The 20,388-nt window shown below is 54.4% G+C and overlaps 10 protein-coding genes across 10 annotated transcripts; 5 read left to right on the top strand and 5 right to left on the bottom strand.

Moving 5' to 3' along the window:
- Positions 1-353: 353 nt before the first annotated feature.
- On the bottom strand, positions 354-1,468 carry BO80DRAFT_472270 (uncharacterized protein; the record flags this gene model as incomplete). Its single annotated transcript, XM_025723133.1, has 1 exon — positions 354-1,468. The coding sequence occupies one exon, from the start codon at positions 1,466-1,468 to the stop codon at positions 482-484; it is 987 nt and encodes a 328-aa protein (XP_025577093.1). The 3' UTR covers positions 354-481.
- A 341-nt stretch (positions 1,469-1,809) lies between these two features.
- Positions 1,810-3,703, bottom strand: BO80DRAFT_351559 (glycoside hydrolase; the record flags this gene model as incomplete). Its single annotated transcript, XM_025715584.1, has 6 exons — positions 1,810-2,417; positions 2,475-2,562; positions 2,612-3,057; positions 3,109-3,228; positions 3,286-3,452; positions 3,501-3,703. 6 exons carry the CDS (start codon positions 3,701-3,703, stop codon positions 1,810-1,812), a joined length of 1,632 nt encoding a protein of 543 aa, XP_025577092.1.
- Positions 3,704-4,115: 412 nt separating this feature from the next.
- BO80DRAFT_472267 (SGNH/GDSL hydrolase family protein) lies at positions 4,116-6,088 on the top strand (the record flags this gene model as incomplete). Its single annotated transcript, XM_025723132.1, has 2 exons — positions 4,116-4,521; positions 4,580-6,088. The coding sequence occupies exons 1-2, from the start codon at positions 4,144-4,146 to the stop codon at positions 6,086-6,088; spliced, it is 1,887 nt and encodes a 628-aa protein (XP_025577091.1). The 5' UTR covers positions 4,116-4,143.
- A 364-nt stretch (positions 6,089-6,452) lies between these two features.
- Positions 6,453-7,851, bottom strand: cnaB (calcineurin regulatory subunit B). Its single transcript, XM_025719106.1, has 5 exons — positions 7,726-7,851; positions 7,602-7,654; positions 7,452-7,525; positions 7,016-7,350; positions 6,453-6,917 (listed from the first exon to the last, which is right to left on the bottom strand). The coding sequence occupies exons 1-5, from the start codon at positions 7,832-7,834 to the stop codon at positions 6,907-6,909; spliced, it is 582 nt and encodes a 193-aa protein (XP_025577090.1). The 5' UTR covers positions 7,835-7,851; the 3' UTR covers positions 6,453-6,906.
- Positions 7,852-8,548: 697 nt separating this feature from the next.
- Positions 8,549-10,714, top strand: BO80DRAFT_423666 (polycomb enhancer protein, EPC). Its single transcript, XM_025719105.1, has 2 exons — positions 8,549-9,052; positions 9,119-10,714. Exons 1-2 carry the CDS (start codon positions 8,759-8,761, stop codon positions 10,274-10,276), a joined length of 1,452 nt encoding a protein of 483 aa, XP_025577089.1. The 5' UTR covers positions 8,549-8,758; the 3' UTR covers positions 10,277-10,714.
- On the bottom strand, positions 10,502-12,506 carry BO80DRAFT_30446 (ribosomal lysine N-methyltransferase). Its single transcript, XM_025715036.1, has 4 exons — positions 12,275-12,506; positions 11,572-12,167; positions 11,281-11,508; positions 10,502-11,218 (listed from the first exon to the last, which is right to left on the bottom strand). The coding sequence occupies exons 1-4, from the start codon at positions 12,423-12,425 to the stop codon at positions 10,727-10,729; spliced, it is 1,467 nt and encodes a 488-aa protein (XP_025577088.1). The 5' UTR covers positions 12,426-12,506; the 3' UTR covers positions 10,502-10,726.
- A 488-nt stretch (positions 12,507-12,994) lies between these two features.
- kae1 (O-sialoglycoprotein endopeptidase) lies at positions 12,995-14,195 on the top strand (the record flags this gene model as incomplete). The annotated part of the gene is made up of 2 exons (XM_025721364.1): positions 12,995-13,346; positions 13,474-14,195. The coding sequence occupies 2 exons, from the start codon at positions 12,995-12,997 to the stop codon at positions 14,193-14,195; spliced, it is 1,074 nt and encodes a 357-aa protein (XP_025577087.1).
- Positions 14,196-14,563: 368 nt separating this feature from the next.
- Positions 14,564-16,512, bottom strand: BO80DRAFT_30406 (putative Snf1 kinase complex beta-subunit Gal83). The gene is made up of 3 exons (XM_025715035.1): positions 15,701-16,512; positions 15,041-15,626; positions 14,564-14,980 (listed from the first exon to the last, which is right to left on the bottom strand). The coding sequence occupies exons 1-3, from the start codon at positions 16,420-16,422 to the stop codon at positions 14,933-14,935; spliced, it is 1,356 nt and encodes a 451-aa protein (XP_025577086.1). The 5' UTR covers positions 16,423-16,512; the 3' UTR covers positions 14,564-14,932.
- Positions 16,513-17,179: 667 nt separating this feature from the next.
- Positions 17,180-18,140, top strand: BO80DRAFT_423662 (uncharacterized protein). Its single transcript, XM_025719104.1, has 2 exons — positions 17,180-17,486; positions 17,551-18,140. Exons 1-2 carry the CDS (start codon positions 17,313-17,315, stop codon positions 17,857-17,859), a joined length of 483 nt encoding a protein of 160 aa, XP_025577085.1. The 5' UTR covers positions 17,180-17,312; the 3' UTR covers positions 17,860-18,140.
- A 191-nt stretch (positions 18,141-18,331) lies between these two features.
- BO80DRAFT_30378 (alpha-mannosyltransferase) lies at positions 18,332-20,357 on the top strand. Its single transcript, XM_025715034.1, has one exon. It carries the CDS (start codon positions 18,734-18,736, stop codon positions 20,195-20,197), a length of 1,464 nt encoding a protein of 487 aa, XP_025577084.1. The 5' UTR covers positions 18,332-18,733; the 3' UTR covers positions 20,198-20,357.
- Positions 20,358-20,388: the final 31 nt, after the last annotated feature.

Below are 20,388 nucleotides of genomic sequence, written 5' to 3'. Positions count from 1 at the left end.
CACGCCAGCAGGGAAATTAGCGGGATAAGGGGGAAAGCCATGATTGTGCTCAGGAGATGATGAAGATGGAGATTGAGATGGAGATTGAGATGGAGATTGAGATGGAGATTGAGATGGAGATTGAGATGGAGATTGAGATGGAGATTGAGATGGCAGAGAGGGAGAAGGAAGGGGAAGAGAAGATATAAGTGGGAGGGGGGAGGCCGGGCTGGTCACCTGCTGGGGGGAATCCCTCTTCCCTCCTCTTGCTGTTCCTCATTCTCTTTTACTCTTTCACTCACTTGAACTCAGTCAGGTTACTGGCACAGTCACTCTCACCTCACAGCACGGCACAATCCATTTTAGGCTTCCAACTAACACTAAGGAATACAAGTTTCTTCACCATCACGATCTAGAATAATCCATTAAGTGACCTGCTCCCCCTCCTATTCCCTTCCCATTCCCTTCACACCCAGCAGTCCCTCCATTCACTTGCTAGTGGTCAAGCACAATGGCTGAACTGTCGAAAGAGCGCAAAGTAAGGGCTCCGAATATCATTCCAGAACGGCAGCATTGGATTGGCCCACGGGGACTCATACATGGCCTCCAATCCGGCCACATCCAGTGTACTGGGTGTCCAGGACGACTCCCAGGTAGATGTGTCCCATCTAGTGAGAACCGGTATATGGTCTTCATCAATGCTATCACTAAAAGACTGGTAAAGCATGATAGAATCCCAATCAACCATGCTGTCGTGTGCCCACCACGGGTGCGGTGTGAATACATCGGTGGCCACTTCTGGAAGCCAGTCGCCGGCACTAAAGCCAATCTCCTCTGCGGATATGATATCTCTGCAGACACCAGTCTGTCCCCAGACGTCGTCCTCATACATTCCCTCGGTGATCTCCACGAAATCGTGCAGGTGCATACAGTAGAAGCGAAAGACCTTGTCGGCACCATTGGGACCCCAGAATGAAGGATTCTGATGCTCGTGTAAAAGTCCAAAGGCATGTCCCAATTCGTGAGCAGCCGATTTGATAGTCCATCCAAGATTCTCACGATCAACAAACACTTTAATGGTAGGTTTATCGACCTCGGGTTGATCTGCACCACTCCTCATGCTGATTAATGGCATACCGATGTCGCTGGCTAGTACATCACGCGTGCCCTCAACGTACAGCGATTCAAAAGGGTTGTGGATGCAAGCCAGGCGGTTGATCTCGAGCAGTCGGAAACTCTCGGGCAAGCCGGCTGCATACCATAATCGCATCGCAGCCCAGAGAATGTCATGAAATGTGTCACGGGTTTCGTCACTGTCATAGCATAGCGGGATGGTCGACCTGGGCCAGAGCTGGTACTTAGCCCCTGGTTTGATAAAAAGCCATGCGGGGCTGGAGAACCGAGCATGCTCCCAGTCAGGATGACCGGCATCAACCACGGGGAAGATGGACAGCAGGAGGAAGACCACCCAGTGTTGCAGGGACGCCATTGTGTCTGAAAAGAGAAGCTGTGCAGAAATAGGAGGAATGACAAAAAGAACAGGATGAGGAGAACTAGGAAAGGTCGGAGGGCGAGAAACGGCTGTTAAATATCCATCCTAGGGTGTGGTTGATTCACAGTCTTGCAGTGATATTCACAGAGCATGGGTAGGCCACTACTCCACACTACGGACTAATACCTTGCACAGAAAGCGAACGGGATATTTTCAAGCAGGAAGTCTATCAGTCAAAGCATCTACAGCTTGCCAACCACAGCGAATCCCCGCCCATTCTGCCTACTGCCTACCGCATCCTGCATACCACGTCCCACCTCCAACATGCATCGTTAGCATCAGTGACCATGCCCGCCATGATGCTCTCTTCTCCACTTCTTCCATCCCAAAATATCATCTTCATCGGTCGTCCCCAGGTCGGGTATGAGCGCGGTGCGACGGGGCCGGACGATCGATCGATTCTTCCCCATGCCCTCGCCGAATTCCCCGATCAACGTCCCGTCATCCAGATCGATTGCCCAGACCATCGTTCCCCCGAGGCACCGCTTGTTTGCGTAGTCGAGCTTCAACTTCAGCGTCTCCTTATTGTCCGTGCTTACCCATTGGTCCTTGTCCCAGGTGATCACCGTGACTGCTTCATCCTTGTAGAGGGTGACGTCCGCACCGCCCTTCTGGATGATCTTGTTGATCTCGTAGGCAGCCAACACCCCTGGCGTGCCAGTACATTCACCAGCGCGCGCCCCAGCTGAGAATGGACAGCCGGGCTTCAGGCATCCAGGGTTCTTCATTGTAAAGCTACGGCCGTAAAAGCCTAAACCCAGGTTGACTCGGGCCGGGTTGATGTTATTGCGCCAGAGAAGCTCGAGCGCGGCGTTGATCTCGGTCAGGTTGGTGTGCGCAAAGGCATACGGTCCGAGCTCCTTATTCGTGGCATCCCAAAGACCGTCTACATGATTCGTCAGTCAAGAACCTCTGCACGGTGCAAGGGGAAGTGGGATCATACGGATATCATAAGTCATGATGTTGAAGAAATCCACGTGTGGTTCGAGATTGACAATGTCAAATCCTCGCAGGTACCAATAGGAGGCTGGCTGTGCGGTGTCAGTCCCTGAGACGTGATCCCTCTTACGAATGACTTACCAAAGTGATGGACACGCCGAATCGTCGACCGGTCTGGTTCAAACGCTCCCTCAGGCGCTTCAGCAGCGTCACAAAGTTGGCAAAATCTTGCGGTTTCCCACCCCGGTCGTCCGTCACTGGGTATTCCCAGTCGAGGTCCACCCCGTCAAAGCCATTACTCTGCATAAAGCTGATCAGCGATTCGAAGAAAGTGTCCTGCGCAGCCTCAGAGGCGGCCAGATCGGAGAAGGCGGTTCGAGTCGGACCCGGATCGTTCATCGCCCAGCCCCCAATGGCAATCCACACCTCGAGGTTGCCCTGTCTCCTCTTTAGGGCTGTCACCGATCGGTACAGGGAGCCCGTGGTGTTGTCCATGGCGGCGATGCGGAACGTCTGCGGGTCGATCGAGGCGAACGCATAGTTAAGGTGCGTGTAGTAGCCCAGGGGAATGTCATCAGGAGCCATCTCTGTCCGTGGTTAGTCCTATGGCTGTGGAATGGACCTTGGAGGCAACTGACTTCCGCAGGGGCGCTCTATGTTCCACGCTTCATAGTACCCGATGGTGCGTTCACGGGCACTGGTACCACTGCACTGGGGAGAGACAACAACGGAATTTCCGCAAAAGTCCCGAGAGGTTCCTATTGCCGGCATGATTAGAAGCAGTCTACTGCTGGTGCCAGGGGTGGGAAACGCACCGCAGAATCCAAACTTGCTACAACAGACGTTCAGTGGGCACGTGCTGCTATTAGCCCATTCTTTTCCCCAGCCAGGATCACATTCGCTCTTGCGATCGCAGTCTGACGTGCATTTGGGCCCGCAGAATTCCGGGCCAAAGCCACAGTTGCCGCTACCAGAGTTGTCGCTGTTGGGGTCAGCCTGGAATCAAAAGTTCGGATAGGAAGGCTCTCACAGGGGACCACAGCATCCTATCTTGCAAGGCTTGGACTTGGAACAGGTGGTGTCCGCGCCGGTGGATGTCGAGAGGAGGTTGAAGGGATGGATGGGATCGAAATTGGGAGGGAGGGCTCCATTCTCCGAGAAAGCAACGCTGGAGGCCAGCTGCCAACCGAATAGGAATAGCCAGAAGACGAAAACGACCGAGCTGTTTGCCATGGTTGTTCCGACAGCGTTGGTGGCAGTTGAGGTTTGGAAGGAGAGAGAGGGTCTTTTGCCTCTGGTCTGCTTCTTATAAGGGAGATTGGTTACCCCAGACATGGCCTGCTTGCCTTCACGGAGGTCAACACCATGAAGCCATTCACGCGTTGACCCTGGGTGGATCCCTAGCAGTGACGGAAACGCCACCTTTTTTTTGTTGGAGTCCACCCTATGGCCACCATCGATACGAAAAGAAAGAAAGGGTGAGTGTCAGCTTTCACGCCGTCTGGGTGAGTTTATTCCGGTGAATCCACATTGTGACTGGGAAAGCCTGGGTCTTGGGGCTCCTCCCCATCTCTCTGGCAGAGTATAAACGGTCGACGTCTTCTCTTCGTTTCCAACCTTTCCCACCTACTACCCTCATCGATTCTCTGTTACTCCCGCTCAATCAAGCCAGTATGATCCTGCTCATACTCCTGCTGGTGAACCTTATCACTGGCCATGATCTGAACTCCAACGACTATTCCACTCCCCAGGTGTCATACGACCCGCTGGATCTTACCTGGATTCAAGACTGGGCAGCCATCGGCGACAGCTACACGGCAGGTATTGGCAGTGGAGATCTGTGGAGTGAAAGGGAAGCCGACTACAAATGCTCCCGCTATGATCTGTCGTATCCAGCTCTTCTGAAACATGCCTTCGGGCCACAGGTGCGGTACTTTGATTACAAGGCATGCAGCGGTGATCGTACTGCCGACATTTATCAACAGGCCAAGCGGTTGTACTCAATGCAGGATTTGGTAGTCTTGACTGCCGGGGGGAACGATCTGTGCCTGGTACGTTTCCAGGTGTCTCGTATCTTGTATAGCACGCCATGACTGACTGACCGACCAGGCCGACATTATCAAGACCTGCATCTTCCTTCCCTTCCAGGGCGAACAGAAATGCCAGGAAGTCATCGACCAGGCCCAGCATAACATCGACACCATCCTCAAGCCCAATGTCCGCGAGATCCTCGACACGCTCCTGACCAAGATGAACTACAATGGGATCATCGTCTATGTCCTCTATGGGCAGTTTTTCAACACGGAGAACGACGACTGTACGGACAATCAGGATTGGGCATTCCCACGTCTGGATCCGATCAACCCCCTGCCCTTGACGCGCGAGCGCCGCGAGAAATTCAACCAGCTGGTGGTCAACATCAACAACGCCATCAAGGACGTCATCCACGAGATGAGGCCACACGAGGACGGACGGCCGTACATTCGCACGGCGGAGTGGGATGCTTTCATGAAGGACGGCCTCCACGGGCAATACTGCGTGCCCTGGTCGAGCGGCCTGTATCCCGATCCCAAGCAGCCCTATCTCCACTTCTTCAAGCCCGACACCACCATCTCCGGACATCATGAGCTGAGGAAGCGTGGCTTTGTCAACAGCACCGCCCTCCCAGATGATGCCCTGTCCACCCTCTACAATTCCACTCTCTACCACTCGCCCAACCCATCCGCCGCGGCCCTGCATGACCTCAACCCCCGCGACCCTGCGCCGCCCGGCTGCCCCGGCGACAGCGGCGTCTCTCTGGGAGTTGGTCTGCCCGACCGCTGGGGCAAGTACTTCCACCCAAACGAGATGGGCCACCGGACAATCGCCTCCTTTGTGCTGGACGCAGTCATCACCGAGCGAAGTGTCATCCTCGGCAAATCCAACCCGACCTGCCAGCGTCACCGTGATGAATTCCGCTGCTGGCAAAAAGACGGACGCAAAGACTACGCCAACGCGGACCTCCTCTACCGAAACTACAAAACCTACTGCGCCGAAGTCAAGCAGCCGAAGAACCAAAAGAACTGGAAAGACGAGCGCTGGTTCAACGACAACACGCCCGACACGCACTACTTTAGCATCACGCTCAGCAACGACGCCACCCACTACGACCAGGCCCACTGCATGGAGTCCTTCGAGCGCATCATCACCAGCTGCGATGGCAACAATCCCGAGAACCCAATGAACTGGAAGTTCGGGGGCCGTTGGACCCGCGGGAGTTATACGTACGAACTCAACATCCAGAACTCGTTCAAGCGACCCTGGCCGCCGACCAAGGAGGTCGGAGGGTCCTGTGATGGTGGGTATCGTGTCTTGTTTTCTCGATTCAATATGCGCGGCCGCGGCTGGTCGACCTGGGACTTTGGTCAGGAAACCCTCAAGCCCGCCATCCAGAAATGTCTCGGGCCGGGCGGGTTGACGGCGTTCGAATTCCAGTATCTCGACGAGCCCGACGCGGACGGGAATGAGTGGAAGGCGAAATTCCGAACCCCGATTGCATTTGGGCCTAGGTGCTTCAAGAATAATAAGGTGGCTTTTGCGGCGGGTGGGTTTACCAATGGTTGCAGTGGGAGTGGATAGCAGTTAGGGTTTCGTGACCATCGGGATAGTGAAGTGATAACTCGCAAGGAGCGATTCATTAGTACAGCATGTTACTTACTTCACTGATTGAATTTAATGAGTCCGAAAGACAATGATATGGATATTCGCCCTTCATCATATATACTCCAACCCACTTCACAACTCGGTACATAGTAGCCTTCTCATGGCGTAAGCCTCACAGATCGTCAGAAGCGCACAACCAACTGACCAGGATGACAGCCAGAGGAGGTGCCTTCTGATTGTTTCCATTTAGTATGGACTGGGTTCAATTTAAGATAACCTGACTGGGTTGTTTGTTAAGGAGGGTAGGCTATGGATAGTACGTAATATTTATTTATCCCTCCCGCATTCGTTGATTTCTCGATGTATTGATTATAAGAGAAGTACTCCGTAGTCGGTTACAGATAGCATACTACCAACGAATCACCTATATATCGATAAAGACATATACCTACCTGATAAACGACTGATAAGGAAGAATCAACACAACTAGTAAACTAGCAAAGTCCGACCCGGAGCAAATTAAATAAGGAAAGTAAACTACAGTCGTCGTGGCTATCGTCATAATCATAAGAAATATAGAAAAGGGACAGAGGAGAGATAATCACCCTCACGCTGATACTCACACCCACCCCCCCTCAACTGACAACCTTGGGAGGAAATATAAAGATACCAGATCCGATCCTTCGCTCGCAAGGAACCTACCCGTCAACATCCTGCCTACTCGGTTCCTACTTATCCGGTAGGGAGGTAAATACTCCATATGCCTATCCACCATCCAGCGGATTCCTCCCAAATTAAATCTGGTCTAAAAACAGTCAGCACACGCCCTCACTCCACATCCACATCCCCATCCCCATGTGCGAACACCACCCATGAAGCCAACCCAAGGAAAAGCCCACTTACTCAACGTCATACTCAAACTAACATCCGTATTCTCCACCATATCCGTGAACTCCTCGAAACTAATCTTGCCATCGCCATCCTTATCCGCCTCCATGATCGTCTTATCCACAATCTGCTGCAACTGCACATCCTTGAGATTATTCCCGACCATCATCTTCAACACGATGAACAGCTCGCCGTTGGAAATGTATCCGTCGCGATCGATATCGTAGACCTTGAATGCGAACCGCAGCTTCTCTTCTTTGTTGCCCTTGGAACTGAACGCCGATAACCCGGACACGAATTCTTGGAAGTCGACGTCGCCGCCGCCGTCTTCGTCGAAGATGGCGATCATTCTGTTGAGGGGTTCAGAGGTGTTAGTTGGGGTGGTGGTTGGGATGGTGGTGATGTGGTGGGGTGAGGGGAAGGTGAGGGGAACTGGGATGCAGGTGGCTACCTCGTGGCGAGTGGGTTGGAGGAGACTTGAGGGAGGGAGAGGAATTCATCGCGATCGATGGTGCCGGAGCTATCCTGTTGGATTGCACATATCTAGTTAGTAGAGTTCTGGAATAGAAGGATGAGGTGGGGGAAGAGGCGCGCGGCCGACCTTATCCAGCTTCATGAAGCGCTTGCGGAGTCGGTCCACTTCATCTCGGTCGACTGGAGGGTTCCGATTCAGTGGTCAGCAGCCGCACACCCATCGAAATAGCACCAACGCGCCCGCTACCCACAGTTGGAGGCCGAGACAATGTTGTCGAACAGCTGGTGGGTGCCGACGGAGCCCCTGCGTCTCCGCGCGTCGTAGAGGGCGGCGTTGTTGGGTTGACTGGAATGGTCCATGGCGGGCGGAGGGGGGGAATGTGGGGGGAATGGCCAGGGATGACTAGGTCGGTCAGGGAAGGGATGGAGGAGGCAATGAGAATCAAGTAATCAATCACAGTTGCTAGGAGAGTCGGAGCATCGAGACTGGAGACTCCCAAGTCTCCCCGGGCAATTTGATATCGGAGAGCCCCGCACTAACCGGAAACGGACAGGCAAGCGAACCCCTGAGGCCGTGCGCCGGGCCAAAACAGGCCATCGCCGGGTGACATTGCAACGTCAACTCATCCGCCAGTGCCATTACTACGAGATTTCCCCCGTCGATATCTCCCCCACCCCATCGACGGCCATCAAGCAACTACGTCTACGCCCTTTCGCATGACCAGACCTATCGCCTGATACCAATTTTATCCCCCCCTGGCCCATGGTGGTTGCCCTTTTCCGCGCCCAAAGTTCGTATGACTAGGTACGGGGGAATGGGGAGGACGCGCCCGAAAAAGCTCACCTCCAAGGCCTCCATCCCCATAGTTCGTGAGCATGAGATCGATCTCATCGACGACGAAATCCAAAATGCCCTCCAACAGATCGAGACCGGCGTGGAGAAGGCCGAAGAGTCGGTAAGTGTTGCCTCCCCCCGACCGTGCTAGCATCCCTGCACATGTCACGTGATATCATCCCGACCTCACCCCATCGTGAAAATTTCGCACCCCGGCAGAATCCCCGCAACAGTGCCCGCTAACCCCCGGTGTTGCATAGGAATTCCATCTGCAGGTCGCAATCAATGCCGCGGCGCAAGGAAAAGTAAAAGATGCCCACATTCCGACCCCGGAAACCGTCCTCAGTAACCTACGCTATGATGAGCTCTACCCGCCGATCTTCTCGCAACCCGCGACCTACATTCGTTTCTCGGCGACCGTCGAGGATTGCTGCGGGCCGCCGTATTGCATGGATGAAGAGGATGATGTCTTCCTGAAGATCTTCAACCAGAAGCGCGATGCGGGCAGCCGGTGCACCGAAGACCAGTTCGAAGAGGTTATGAGCTTCTTCGAGCTGACATCGCGGAAGGAGCAGCCATATGCTTGTGTAGATAACTCACCCCTCATGACTTTCGACGAATTCCAGCAGGCAATGGACCCGGCCGTAGAGGAGAGCGTAAAGCGGTTCGCCAAGGACGTCTATGAGTACTGGAAGTCAAGGCGAACCAGCGGCGGCAACGAACCCTTGCTTCCCACTCCCAAGGTGAGTACCCTCGCAAATGGCGGGCGCAAGGATTGGCAACCTCGGATTGCTAACCGGTTCCCACAGATCGAGGCCGGGCGAGACACCGATGATACAGACCCATACGTCTGCTTCCGTAGGCGGGAAGTGCGCCAGACCCGCAAGACCCGGGGCAGAGATGCGCAAAGTGCCGATAAACTGAGGAGACTCAGGAAGGAGCTGGAAGATGCTCGGCAGATGGTCGCTCTGGTGCGCCAGCGCGAGTTGGCAAGGAAAGAGATGCTGGCAATCGAACGCCAAGTATTCATGCAGAGGTCGGAGGTCAAGGAGATGAAGAGGAAGCTCAACATCAAGGACGACGACGAAGATCTCATCAACCAGAAGGTGAGCCCCATGCATACCTGCCACCGTTGGCTTCCCATATTGATGACCCTGCAACAGCCCAAGAAGAAGCCAGTCGAAGCGCCAGCCGTGCAACGCCCGGCAGCGCCTCAACTGCGCATGCCTCCCAAGGCTGGCACACAAGCTGCGGAAGACCTGCAGCTGTTGGAGGATGTCCAGGCAGAGAAGGAGAACGAGATTCTGCGCGACATCAAGCAGAACATCACCAAGCACATCAAATGGAACGAGGGCTATGTGGACTGCACAAGAGCCCCGCTCTCACCGTCGCCTGACCGAATGTTTGAGTCCGCCTTCCGCCCAGCCATCACCACGCAATTGCCCACACCGCCATCCTCGGATTCTTCCGAGAATATGCTGGAATCCGCTTTAGATACCCCGAGTGCCATTGCTCTTCGAGATAAATTAGCCCCCCATGCCATGGAACTGAGTGAGGACACCAGCAAGATGCCCTCTTTCAGACGACGTATCGGGCGCGGCGGTCGTCTGTGGATTGATCGGCGAAAGCTGGCGTCACGTTGTAGAGTCGAAATGGATCCGTGGAAGGCCGATCGATTCAAGTATGATCAGGAAGACTCGGACGACGATCTCGACTTTGAGCGAGACCAGTACGATATCCAGATCATGCAGCATCGGGCCATCATGGCGGCCAAAGCCCGAGACCAACAAGCAGCGGCGGCAGCTCAAGCTCATGCGCAGGCGCAGGCGGCTCAAGCCCAGGCCCAGGCTCAAGCTCAGCGACGATTGCAAGCCGAGCAGACCTCAGCCACCAACCCACCAAGCGGAGGGCAAACAATGGGATCCAATCCCGGGCCTGGTGCCATTGCCTCGACTTCTGAGACCTAAGCTGGGCTTCGTTCCTCTCCACTCTCTTACCTCCTGATTATGCCTTTAATCTTTCACCCCCATGTTTTGCATCTGACAGGCGTTGTTCTTTCGACATTTCCCTTACCCTCAACTGTACTTTTACCCCTTCAGCCCTGATTCTTCACCACCATACCCCAAACACCGTCTCTTTCTGGAGCGCCGGAAAGCATTCGACTCCCAGGATGACGTCGCCGGATGATGCTTTTTTTCTCTTATGACATGACCCTGGTATTATGCGAAAGTTAGTGTACATAGCCAGTTTTGTCTTCTTCTTTTCTTTCTTGTCTTTCAACCGAGCAGTCGATAGACTCATGTACGGATAGCGAAGCTATGAGGTCAGCAACGAAGAAGGAACCAAAATCGATATTAATTAGACAAAAAGAAAAAGCAAACTTTTGTTCTTATCCATCATAATAAAACAGTGTTTCGTCAAGTCCGGGCGGCTTTGTTTCTCTGAGGTTCATCGCCGTCGCCATTCGCAGTCCGCTTGAGGGGGTTGCACTGAAAAGCGGACCCGAACTGACTGTTGAGCATAAAGGACAAATTCTGGAGGATCTCCTTTTCGCCCAGGCGGACCTGAATCGCCATCTTTGCGCGACGAGTGGAGCCTTCCACGGGACCGGAGGCTTCGAGGTGGCGCACCTGCGCGAGGAGTTCCTGATCATGGGCGATGGTAGTCGCATATCCTGCCTGGTTGAGCTGCAGAGCCCTGGCGAGGATAATCGCTTCCGCCTCGCCAAAAGATGGCTTCGGGGGCTTGTTCTTCGAACGCTGCTTCTCCAATTGCTCCGATGGCAGCGTCAGGGTCTTTAGCAACAGCAGGAGTTCATCCGGGAGGATATCCGTCAGCGGATCCTCCGGGGAGGGTCTTGGGATAGCATAGCCATCGTCAAGGAGTTCGAGTTCCTCAAGGAATTGGAGCTAAGAGATGCGTCAGGACGAGGTCCAATAGATAAGGGTGGGGTTCACAATCAGTGAATTACCGGAGGCTGGGTCTCGATATCGGCACTTCCCAGGCCAGCAGCCTGGCAAATTTGAGCCAATGACAGTTCGACCACGTCGTACGGGGCGTAGTTGTCTGTCACGTAGCCATACCGTCTCAGGAGGTCAGAACGTGGGATCTCTCCATAGTCGTTGAAAATCTCCTCGCCCGCTTTGATGGGTTTAATGGCCTTCATGACTAGGGATTCTTCCTCTTGGAAGAGACGGGCCTGTGTAGATAGGTATATATTAGGATGCATGTCAAGAGAATGTACTGGTAGATAAGCACTCACGTTGTTCCGATCGGCATCCGCATTGAGCAGGTCGGCCAGAGGAACCATCCCCTTGGACGATTGCTCTTCCTCTTCATCCGTCAGGTATCCGTCTTCGCCATCACGTTCGCCTTCTTCGTCTTCCGGTTTCTCGATGTCAAAAGCATAGGCCATAATGAGCGATCCCATGGTATGAGCGAGATGGAGGAGGGCCTGGGATCCAGCATCTCCATCGTATGAAGCGAGTCCGTTTATGGGAGGAAACAGGGCAGGATTCGCCCGCACGATAGGGAGGATCGTCTCGAGGATAGACTCTTCGGCACCCTGTCTTCCGATCTTCTCGACGATGGCGCTGCCCTGGAGCTCCTGGAGCTCGGCGGCGGACCAGAACATGAGGGTGTCAAAATTCCGAGGAAGAACCCTAAAGTAGGGAGCCCACGCAGACTGTTCGCCTTGGAGGTATTCATAGATCATCACGACCATGAGGGACAGCCAGGGGCCGAGGCCCTCAAGGTCCTGAGAGAGCAGACTCTTCAACTGGGAATTCTGGACGGAGAGAACGTGTGCGCGGGGGATGGTAAAAAGCTCTTCACCTTCGTCGAGATCGGACCGAGCCACTGGGAAAGTGACACGAGGGTATCAGAGAGGGAACCACTTCCAGAAAACCGGGTTTAATGAGACGAGAACGAGCGGGAGGAAAATTCTCGTTGGGATGGAGACCTACCGACACCTCTGCCAGCAGCGTGGGACCTCAGATCGGCGACCTGGATGCTGGGGTTGATTCTGACGCCGGGCTTGCCGGCCAGCCAGGTGAGAAACTCATCTGACTGATGCTGGAAGTTGCCCGAATCAGGGAAATGGGTGGTGGAAGACATTTTGGGGGGTTGGTGAGGGAGAGATTGTGTGAATAGTCTCACACCAAGAAAAAGGAAATTCGGGACCCCACCCACTGCAGAGTTGACGGGGTAGAAGTTGGAGAAGGTGAGATTCTCACAGTCTCACTGCAGAGCAAGAAGGGGAGTGCTGCAGTTCGCTGGATCAGCAGGCAGAGGGGGGGAACAGAGGGAAGAGTGGGAGAGCAGAGAGGGACGGGGGGGTTCGGGTTGATGGGATCAGCAGGTAATTGGCATACTAGTATGGGAGGTTAATTAATCCCGGCAGTACCACTACTGTAAGTACCACCCGTACCACTGGCAGACCGTGACCAGTCGGATAAACGCTGCGGCGGAACGGCTGTCCAATCGATAACGCGGGTGATAACCCCCCCCCGTCCGAACCAGCACCGAATTTGCCCCTCCGCGACTGGCTCCCGGCAAGCACGCCTCAATTTTTGACCAGCCCGGCACCTTGTTTCGTGGGGGTGTGAGTGATCCTCAAGGAGAGTACGGAGTACTGTTTGATTGTCTTCTCCCCAAATTCGCGCAGGCTTCCGTCTCACTCAGCCATGATCGCCATCGGTCTCGAGAGCTCCGCCAACAAGATTGGCGTGGGCATCATCCTGCATCCCGACGATGGCAGCACCCCGCAGGTCCTGGCCAATGTTCGGCACACGTATGTCACCCCTCCGGGTGAGGGATTCCTCCCCAAGGATACCGCCCGACACCACCGCGCCTGGGTGGTGAAGCTGGTCAAGAAGGCCCTCCGCGAAGCTCGCATTACCCCCAAGGATGTGGATTGCATCAGCTTTACCAAGGGCCCCGGCATGGGCGCCCCTCTTCAGAGCGCCGCCATTGCGGCCCGCATGTTGAGTCTGCTCTGGGGCAAGGATTTGGTGGGCGTGAACCACTGCGTTGGACGTATGTACTTATCGATCATCTACTAGCTCCTGGACCATCTGCACCTTGTGGGGAAGCGCATTGACCCTTCCTGCCCTTCGCCCATTCTGGCTGATCGCGTCGCATCGCTAACACTGCCCCTCTACAGATATCGAGATGGGTCGGTTGATCACTGGCGCTACTAACCCGGTCGTCCTCTACGTCTCCGGAGGAAACACCCAAGTCATCGCCTACAGCTCCCAACGGTACCGCATCTTCGGCGAGACCCTGGATATCGCCGTGGGCAACTGCCTGGATCGTTTTGCGCGCACCCTGTGCATCTCCAATGATCCTGCCCCCGGATATAATATTGAACAACTAGCCAAGAAGGGCAAGAAACTGGTTGATCTACCGTACACAGTCAAGGGAATGGACATTTCCATGTCCGGCATACTAGCGGCTATTGATGGGCTGGCCGTGCAGTACGGCTTGGATGGAGAATGGAACGATGCTGAAGAAGAGGCGGCATCGAACGACCCGGACAACGCCAAACCGACGCGCGCGGATCTATGCTTCTCGCTCCAGGAAACGGTTTACTCCATGCTGGTCGAGATCACGGAGCGTGCCATGGCCCATGTCGGCTCCAAAGAGGTCCTGATCGTCGGGGGCGTGGGTTGTAATGAGCGCCTGCAGGAAATGATGGGCATCATGGCTCGTGACCGCGGGGGTACCATCCATGCGACCGACGAGAGGTACTGTATTGACAACGGCATCATGATCGCGCAGGCCGGTCTACTGGCATATAAGTCCGGCAGCACAACGCCATTGAAGGATTCCACTTGCACGCAGCGCTTCCGGACGGACGAAGTGTATGTCAAATGGAGGGATTGATTTCTATTCAGCTTCCACTGGATGATGATGATTTAGATGAATGAGATGAACATAATCTATAGAGTCATGAGCAAATGTCTCCGAGCAATGCAGGGTTCGGCTAGTGGACGCATTACGTGCGCATCCGCCCTTCCAGGCTAGCTCTCCAGGACACAAGGCTATTGATTGAAGCCTAGTTGAACTTATTCTCGGTCTTAAGTCGGGCAGTGGGATCATGTGCAATGCCACCATGTTTCCAAGCACAAGCCGGGGTAACCCAAATTCAGTCGGTCGGGTGGAAGCGTGTGATCGACTGAAAGCAGCAACGCCTCTGTAATACAGCCGCACCCTCCAGCTGGAAGAAAGGGGGTTAACAACAGGGGCTTGGCAAATACTTCTCATCGCCAGTCATGCATTGTCTCAAACACCAAAACTAGCAATGGTCTAAGGATAGCGCTTCCTGTACCGCAGGTAGTCGGACATCAAGCAACCATCGGGGCGTAAATCATCCAAAGTGGCTTGGACTGGGAGATATCGGGGGGTATGTGCATTTCTGCAGTTCAACAAAATCGAACCAGAGGAGTTACCTGGATGGGCGTTTCCCTAGTTCGGCCAAGACCGTAGGGGATTATCCTCCCGCGCGGAGGCAACGTTGAAGAATCGAATCGCTTCCGCTCCGTCAGCCAGAGCAGTCTCGTCCCGCTTATGATTCGATGAGAGGCACGGGGGATGTACAAGGCATCTCGTCTATACACAGGCTACTCCGTAATATCTCCAGTCGGCTTATACAATATCGTCGTCACGTACTGTTGTTCGTCAGTTGGATGGGTTTCCAGACAATCATTGCTGAAGATGCGTCAACCTACCTTGCGTTTGTATCGAGTCGTTACGCTAGTGGCAAGCACCCCGTTTTTGATGCTGCTGGTAGCTAGATGGTTTAGGACAGTGTGGTTGGGGTAGTTCAGGACGCTGCTATCATCTTTCATGGGGGTAGTGCCGTTCAAGATGGATTTCCCGAGGAATAACGGCAGGCTCGGCGGTGTAGGCGCATCCCCAACAATATTCACAGCTTGCTGGTACTCCGGGGCCTCTTCCTCACGATCCAAGTCCAGAAGGAACTGTGGGATGATACCACGGAAGTCGCCCAGAGGGATCTCCTCCGGTTCTTCTTTGTCCGACTGCTCCTCTACTGTGGACCCATCCTGGTCGGCTCCCACGGGACCAGGAATCACCTGCGGAGGTCGAATTCCATCGGGGATCCTATCGCTTTCTCTCCGCGATCGGTTGACGTCATCGGCACTGATTTCGATGTAGTTGACCAGGTGGTTTGTGAAGTCGACTGCCGTCGGAAGGTTGTCTGAAGCGCGCATTTCCCCGTCGACTATGAACTTCAAATGATGCGTCCCCGGGCGGAGATTTAACTTGGTGGACAAGACGCCCGGATTATTCTCGCTGTTGGTCAAGATACCCGATTAGTTGCCACAACGTCTAGCAGGCCAGAATAGAATCCAAGCAAAATCACATACCTCCGGTGTAAGCGGAACTTCTTTTCCCAGTTGACGAACGTTCCCGTAACGTAGACCTTGTCTCCAGGAGCAGTCCATTCTATTAGGGTGGGCACCGCTCTTCCCACACCGCTGGGAGCATATGGTTGGAGTTCATCCAATGCCTCATCGTCGTCAACCGGGGCACCCGCCAAGCTCGAATGTCTCGGATCGTTGGGCTCCTCCAGTAGGTGATCGGGGGGGACAGATCCCATATACGAATCGTCCGGGCCAATGATCGGCGAGCCAGGGGTGGCCGTAGCATCTCCAATCGGCAGAGGCATCCGCGGCGGACGCTGAAGGTGGACCGAAGCGCTATAATAGGCATTGGGAGGAGGGCCAGAGGGTGCCACCGGGTCACGTTTAGCAGCCGCCCGAGCCCCTGGGACTTGAACGGGGATGGACTGATCAGGTGCGGGAATATCTCTGTAGCGGGCATCTGGCTTCTTGGGGATTTGACGGTCGGGTCGATCGAGATTGCGCGTCGGTGCATCCGAGACATTGCGGGATTGCAGACGCTGCTGGACTGATGGCTGGGTTTGAGATGTCGGGTGGCCAGTCGCGGTCTCTCTCGTGGCGGAGGGGTCGGCTGCGGAGGCCTTGATGGATGGCCGGCGAGCTACTCTCCTGTCCCCCGCGAGGCCCGAGGAAGCCGAGGGCGATTGGGCATCCCCGGCAGGGCCTTTGGACGGATTGTTGCCCATCTGGAAGGGGGAATCGGTGGAGGCGCTGGCGGAATAACAGAAAAATTCGGTACGCTAGGGAAACGCCAGATATGGCACAAGAGACGGGTTCAGGAAGTCTGGTCTTTGAGGTTGGGATGTTGGGATGCCAGCATCCGATGGTCGGTCTTGGGAGGGCGGAGGGGTAACGGGAAAATAATAATCAGGCGGTGCAGAATATGAGGACACTTCCTGCAGCAGGTTGCACAACCCAAGAAAGGCTACAGAAAGGAAGCTGGTTCCGGGTCAGGGCTGGGGAGAAAGGAATATCCACCGAACGACGGGGCGTGGAGCGAGAAAGAATGCGATGGGCAGCAAGTGATGATGTCGATGTCGTCGACCCCGGACTGGCTCCAAAGTCGGGGCCGAAGGGGCCCCTTAGGGCTTAGGGCTCGCTCCCTATTGTTCCTCTCCGAAGTACGGACTACGGCGGAGATACTAGCATAGGTATCCCCGGAAAAACACACGGCTGTGGGGGAAGGACAATAGGAAGTGGGAAACCCCAGGCGTTCGTCTCACCCACAACTCCGGTATGCATCCGAACTATCATGGATCGTTTCTGCTGCTGCGATCTAGGTTCAAGGTCTAGGTATTTCCTCCGTTTACTCCGTAACAGGAGAAGTACTCAGCACTCCGTACAGTATCCAGGAGGAATCCAGTTCTGCCACTGCATACCGCTTTCGACTGCTGCTCTGCCCCGTGCAATCCAGGCAGGACCTCACCATTACATTCCTTCCTAGTTTACTTCGTACAGAAGGAGTGCAGTCAAGCCATGCAATAGCTTCCTTGTCTCTACTCCGTATACCATCCCCCTTTGGCAAAAGATGCCCATGTAACCGACTAGTCTTCCATCAAATACCTTAGCAACCCGAATGACTTGGGCCTCAGTCTTGACCACCATCTCTAATGGCACGCTCTATGCTCTGGCTTGCCTTGGCGGCTGGGGATCCGGTCTGCTACGTGTAGTGGTCTGGCCATTGCTGCGTCTGGTTTACACAATCCTTCTTTCTCTCCTCCTTCCCTGGCAGCTTCTTGGCAGGTTTGAGGTACGGATCTATAGTCTTCTTGCTCACCAGCGGAAAGATGAAGGCTTATAGATCACTCTCCTAGGCCATGCTTAGCTTCATTGTGACCGCGGTACTGGCGGGAGCGATCCTGGGGCTCGCCATCCATTTAATCACCACGCGTACGATTGATGCGCTTTATCGATGGGTTGAATCGATCTGGAATCCTGCATCCCGCCGTAGAGGGGGTGGATCTCGGGGGCGGCGTTTGCTTGAGGCCGTCAAAGGTGCACCTTCATATTCACCCAGCCATTCCGTATCATCCGACGAGGATATTATGGAATGGTACGACCGGCAAGACCAATCGCCACAGAACGACGGTACAATAGTTGAGGAGGAGGAAGAGTCGAGCTAGGCGACAGTCCATTGTAATCCCTCGGTGATATATCCAGGCCGGCTGATGGGAGTCTACGGAGGATGTGGTAATGTATAAACTATAATGTACTAGTATATCAAGAGTGGAACGGTTCGGATAGATAGACCTTCCAGCAGATAATCTCCAGGTTTGATTGACGCAATCAATCTGCGACAGCCATGGTTCGCGGCGGCGGCGATGGACTACTATGGATGGACCCTGCCGTTGCGCTCCCCACCATCCGTTAGTCTAATCAAATTGAAATTGCGCTGCAATTGAGGGGAAATTACGTTGAGTCTGTCTCTCCATGGCCCCCTTCCCCAAAAGCTTCCAGTGTGAATATCCGATGCCTTCAATAGCCACCTTTTTTTTCTTTCCCCCCCTTTTTCTTATCCCCTTTTCTCACTTCTTGCAACAATAAATCAGCAGAATACATCATCACTTGTGTATCCACTGGGCTGCTTATCGTCGAACATCCGGTGGGTCGCCCTGGAACCATCAACCAGAACCAAGCCGTCGCTCTCGAACGGACCATCCTGCAATCTGTCCGGCCTTCGCTTGCTTTTTCATCTCGGCCTTTTAATTCTCCCTGGGTCCCTTGGTGATCCAACCTTCCTCTCAACTCCCCTATTCCCAGGCACTTATTCCTCCTGGAGACGCATGTCTTCTCACTGCATATCCGCCCAGCACCGTTTTCTCCACGTCCTTGCATATCCACTTCCGGGATCTCTGTTGACGCCTCGAAACGCCTCCATGTCGTTGCCCCTGCGCTAGCCGTCTCCTCCCGGCCTCCTACGTCAGACCCCCCTGCGATCGCTAACGATTCCTTCGCTCTCTACAATATTTTTTTTTTTGGCCAGCTCATCAAGGCGCAATGTTTCCCTCCCGAACTATCGTACGAGCGCGTGCTCTACTCTTTGCGCTAATCATCGTATCCACCCTCGTGTGGTCCTATTCGCGCTGGCACAACTATCCTCTCCCCGAGCAAGCCCAGATCGTACGGCCTGTCTCCAATGATAGACATACGGAAGGACACATTCAATTTTGGCGCCAATTCCAACCTCTTCTGACCGCCAATGAGCCGAAATGTGAGCCGCCTTTGAGACTGGGATCGGCGCCTTCGATCAGATTCGAGCAGTCGAACCCCGAGGATCGGCCGGAGCTGCTGGACATGCTCCCGTTCGACGTGGAAACTATGAAGAATAAGCACCGCGACTTTGTGACGGCAATCAACACCAACCCACCTCAACTCAACTACACGCGCAACACGCGAGGCCTGGTTTCCACTGCGGGAGGGTCATACCTACCGGTGCTGGTCATCTCGCTTCGAATGCTTCGCAGAACCGGTTCCATGTTGCCCGTCGAAGTCTTCCTCGCAGATGAGGAAGAGTATGAGAAGCACATCTGTGATGTGGTCCTCCCATCGTTGAACGCACGATGTGTGGTGTTGTCGGAAATACTTGATGCTGTCTCGGGAGACATGGAAATCGAGAAATACCAGTTCAAGCTATTTGCCATGTTGTTCTCTTCGTTTGAGGAGATCCTGTTCTTGGATGCTGATGCATTCCCGCTCCAGCCACCGGAATTGTTATTCACGAGTGGACCTTTTGTCTCAACCAATATGGTCACCTGGCCCGATTTCTGGGCATCTACTGTGTCGTCATACTATTACGAGATCGCCTCTCAACCTTATCCCGAAAATGCTGTCCGGCAGTCCAGCGAATCCGGGGAGGTCCTCCTGTCGAAGAAGACGCACATGAAAACTCTCCTTCTGAGCACCTACTACAACATCTGGGGTCCCGATTTCTATTATCCCTTGCTATCTCAAGGCGCAGCCGGGGAAGGCGACAAAGAAACCTTTGTCGCCGCCGCCATGACGCTCCAGGAACCATACTACCAGGTCTCGGAACCGATCTGCGCCATCGGCCACGGCACCGACGGCGGTCTGGCCGGTTCAGCCATGGTCCAGTTCGACCCGATCGAGGACTACGCTCTGACCCAGAAGGGCGAATGGCGGATACATGGGTCCAAGGCGCCAGCTCCCCGAGCCTTCTTCATCCACGCCAACTTTCCCAAATTCAACCCGGCCACCGTGTTCGATAAGCAAGCCGTGAACCCGGCTTTTGCGGATGACGGTAGCTACACGCGCGCGTGGACCATCCCCGACAACGTGATCCGGGCCTTCGGCACGGACGTCGAGAAGCAGTTCTGGGAGGAGATCCTCTGGACCGCGTGCGAACTCGAAGACAAGTTTAGCACTTGGAAAGGCAAAAAGGGCATTTGCAAGGGGGTGACGAGATACTGGAATGCCATGTTCGGAATTGGGCATGCTCGGTGAACTGACATCGGTTTCCCGTCTTTATCACCAAAGCGCTGGTCGGATCCCTAGCAGCCTTGTTAGCAGCCCTGGATAGCGTTTGCTGTTCGCTTGAGACGATCTACCACATGGGTTGCTATGAAAGCTTTTTCCCATGCCTCGTCCATCGGCATACGATCCGTACCAGCCAGCTTGCCGAAATACCGCCATCA

This window comes from Aspergillus ibericus (genome assembly GCF_003184845.1).
Source record: "Aspergillus ibericus CBS 121593 unplaced genomic scaffold BO80scaffold_12, whole genome shotgun sequence".
Classification (NCBI taxonomy): domain Eukaryota; kingdom Fungi; phylum Ascomycota; class Eurotiomycetes; order Eurotiales; family Aspergillaceae; genus Aspergillus; species Aspergillus ibericus.
This window is presented reverse-complemented; position numbering and strand designations above follow the sequence as displayed.

Coding starts and splice junctions, on each gene's coding strand:
- BO80DRAFT_30446 (XM_025715036.1), bottom strand. CDS start 12,425: ATGTCTTCCACCACCCATTTCCCTGATTCGGGCAACTTCCAGCATCAG. Junction 12,168..12,274: donor CGCTGCTGGCAGAGGTGTCG/GTAGGTCTCCAT, acceptor TCACTTTCCCAG/TGGCTCGGTCCGATCTCGAC. Junction 11,219..11,280: donor ATATCGAGACCCAGCCTCCG/GTAATTCACTGA, acceptor CGCATCTCTTAG/CTCCAATTCCTTGAGGAACT.
- BO80DRAFT_30378 (XM_025715034.1), top strand. CDS start 18,734: ATGTTTCCCTCCCGAACTATCGTACGAGCGCGTGCTCTACTCTTTGCG.
- BO80DRAFT_423666 (XM_025719105.1), top strand. CDS start 8,759: ATGGATGAAGAGGATGATGTCTTCCTGAAGATCTTCAACCAGAAGCGC. Junction 9,053..9,118: donor CCTTGCTTCCCACTCCCAAG/GTGAGTACCCTC, acceptor CGGTTCCCACAG/ATCGAGGCCGGGCGAGACAC.
- BO80DRAFT_423662 (XM_025719104.1), top strand. CDS start 17,313: ATGACTTGGGCCTCAGTCTTGACCACCATCTCTAATGGCACGCTCTAT. Junction 17,487..17,550: donor AGCTTCTTGGCAGGTTTGAG/GTACGGATCTAT, acceptor TCACTCTCCTAG/GCCATGCTTAGCTTCATTGT.
- BO80DRAFT_30406 (XM_025715035.1), bottom strand. CDS start 16,422: ATGGGCAACAATCCGTCCAAAGGCCCTGCCGGGGATGCCCAATCGCCC. Junction 15,627..15,700: donor AAGTTCCGCTTACACCGGAG/GTATGTGATTTT, acceptor CTTGACCAACAG/CGAGAATAATCCGGGCGTCT. Junction 14,981..15,040: donor CGACTCGATACAAACGCAAG/GTAGGTTGACGC, acceptor GACGAACAACAG/TACGTGACGACGATATTGTA.
- cnaB (XM_025719106.1), bottom strand. CDS start 7,834: ATGGACCATTCCAGTCAACCCAACAACGCCGCCCTCTACGACGCGCGG. Junction 7,655..7,725: donor CATTGTCTCGGCCTCCAACT/GTGGGTAGCGGG, acceptor GGAACCCTCCAG/TCGACCGAGATGAAGTGGAC. Junction 7,351..7,451: donor TCCAACCCACTCGCCACGAG/GTAGCCACCTGC, acceptor ACCCCTCAACAG/AATGATCGCCATCTTCGACG.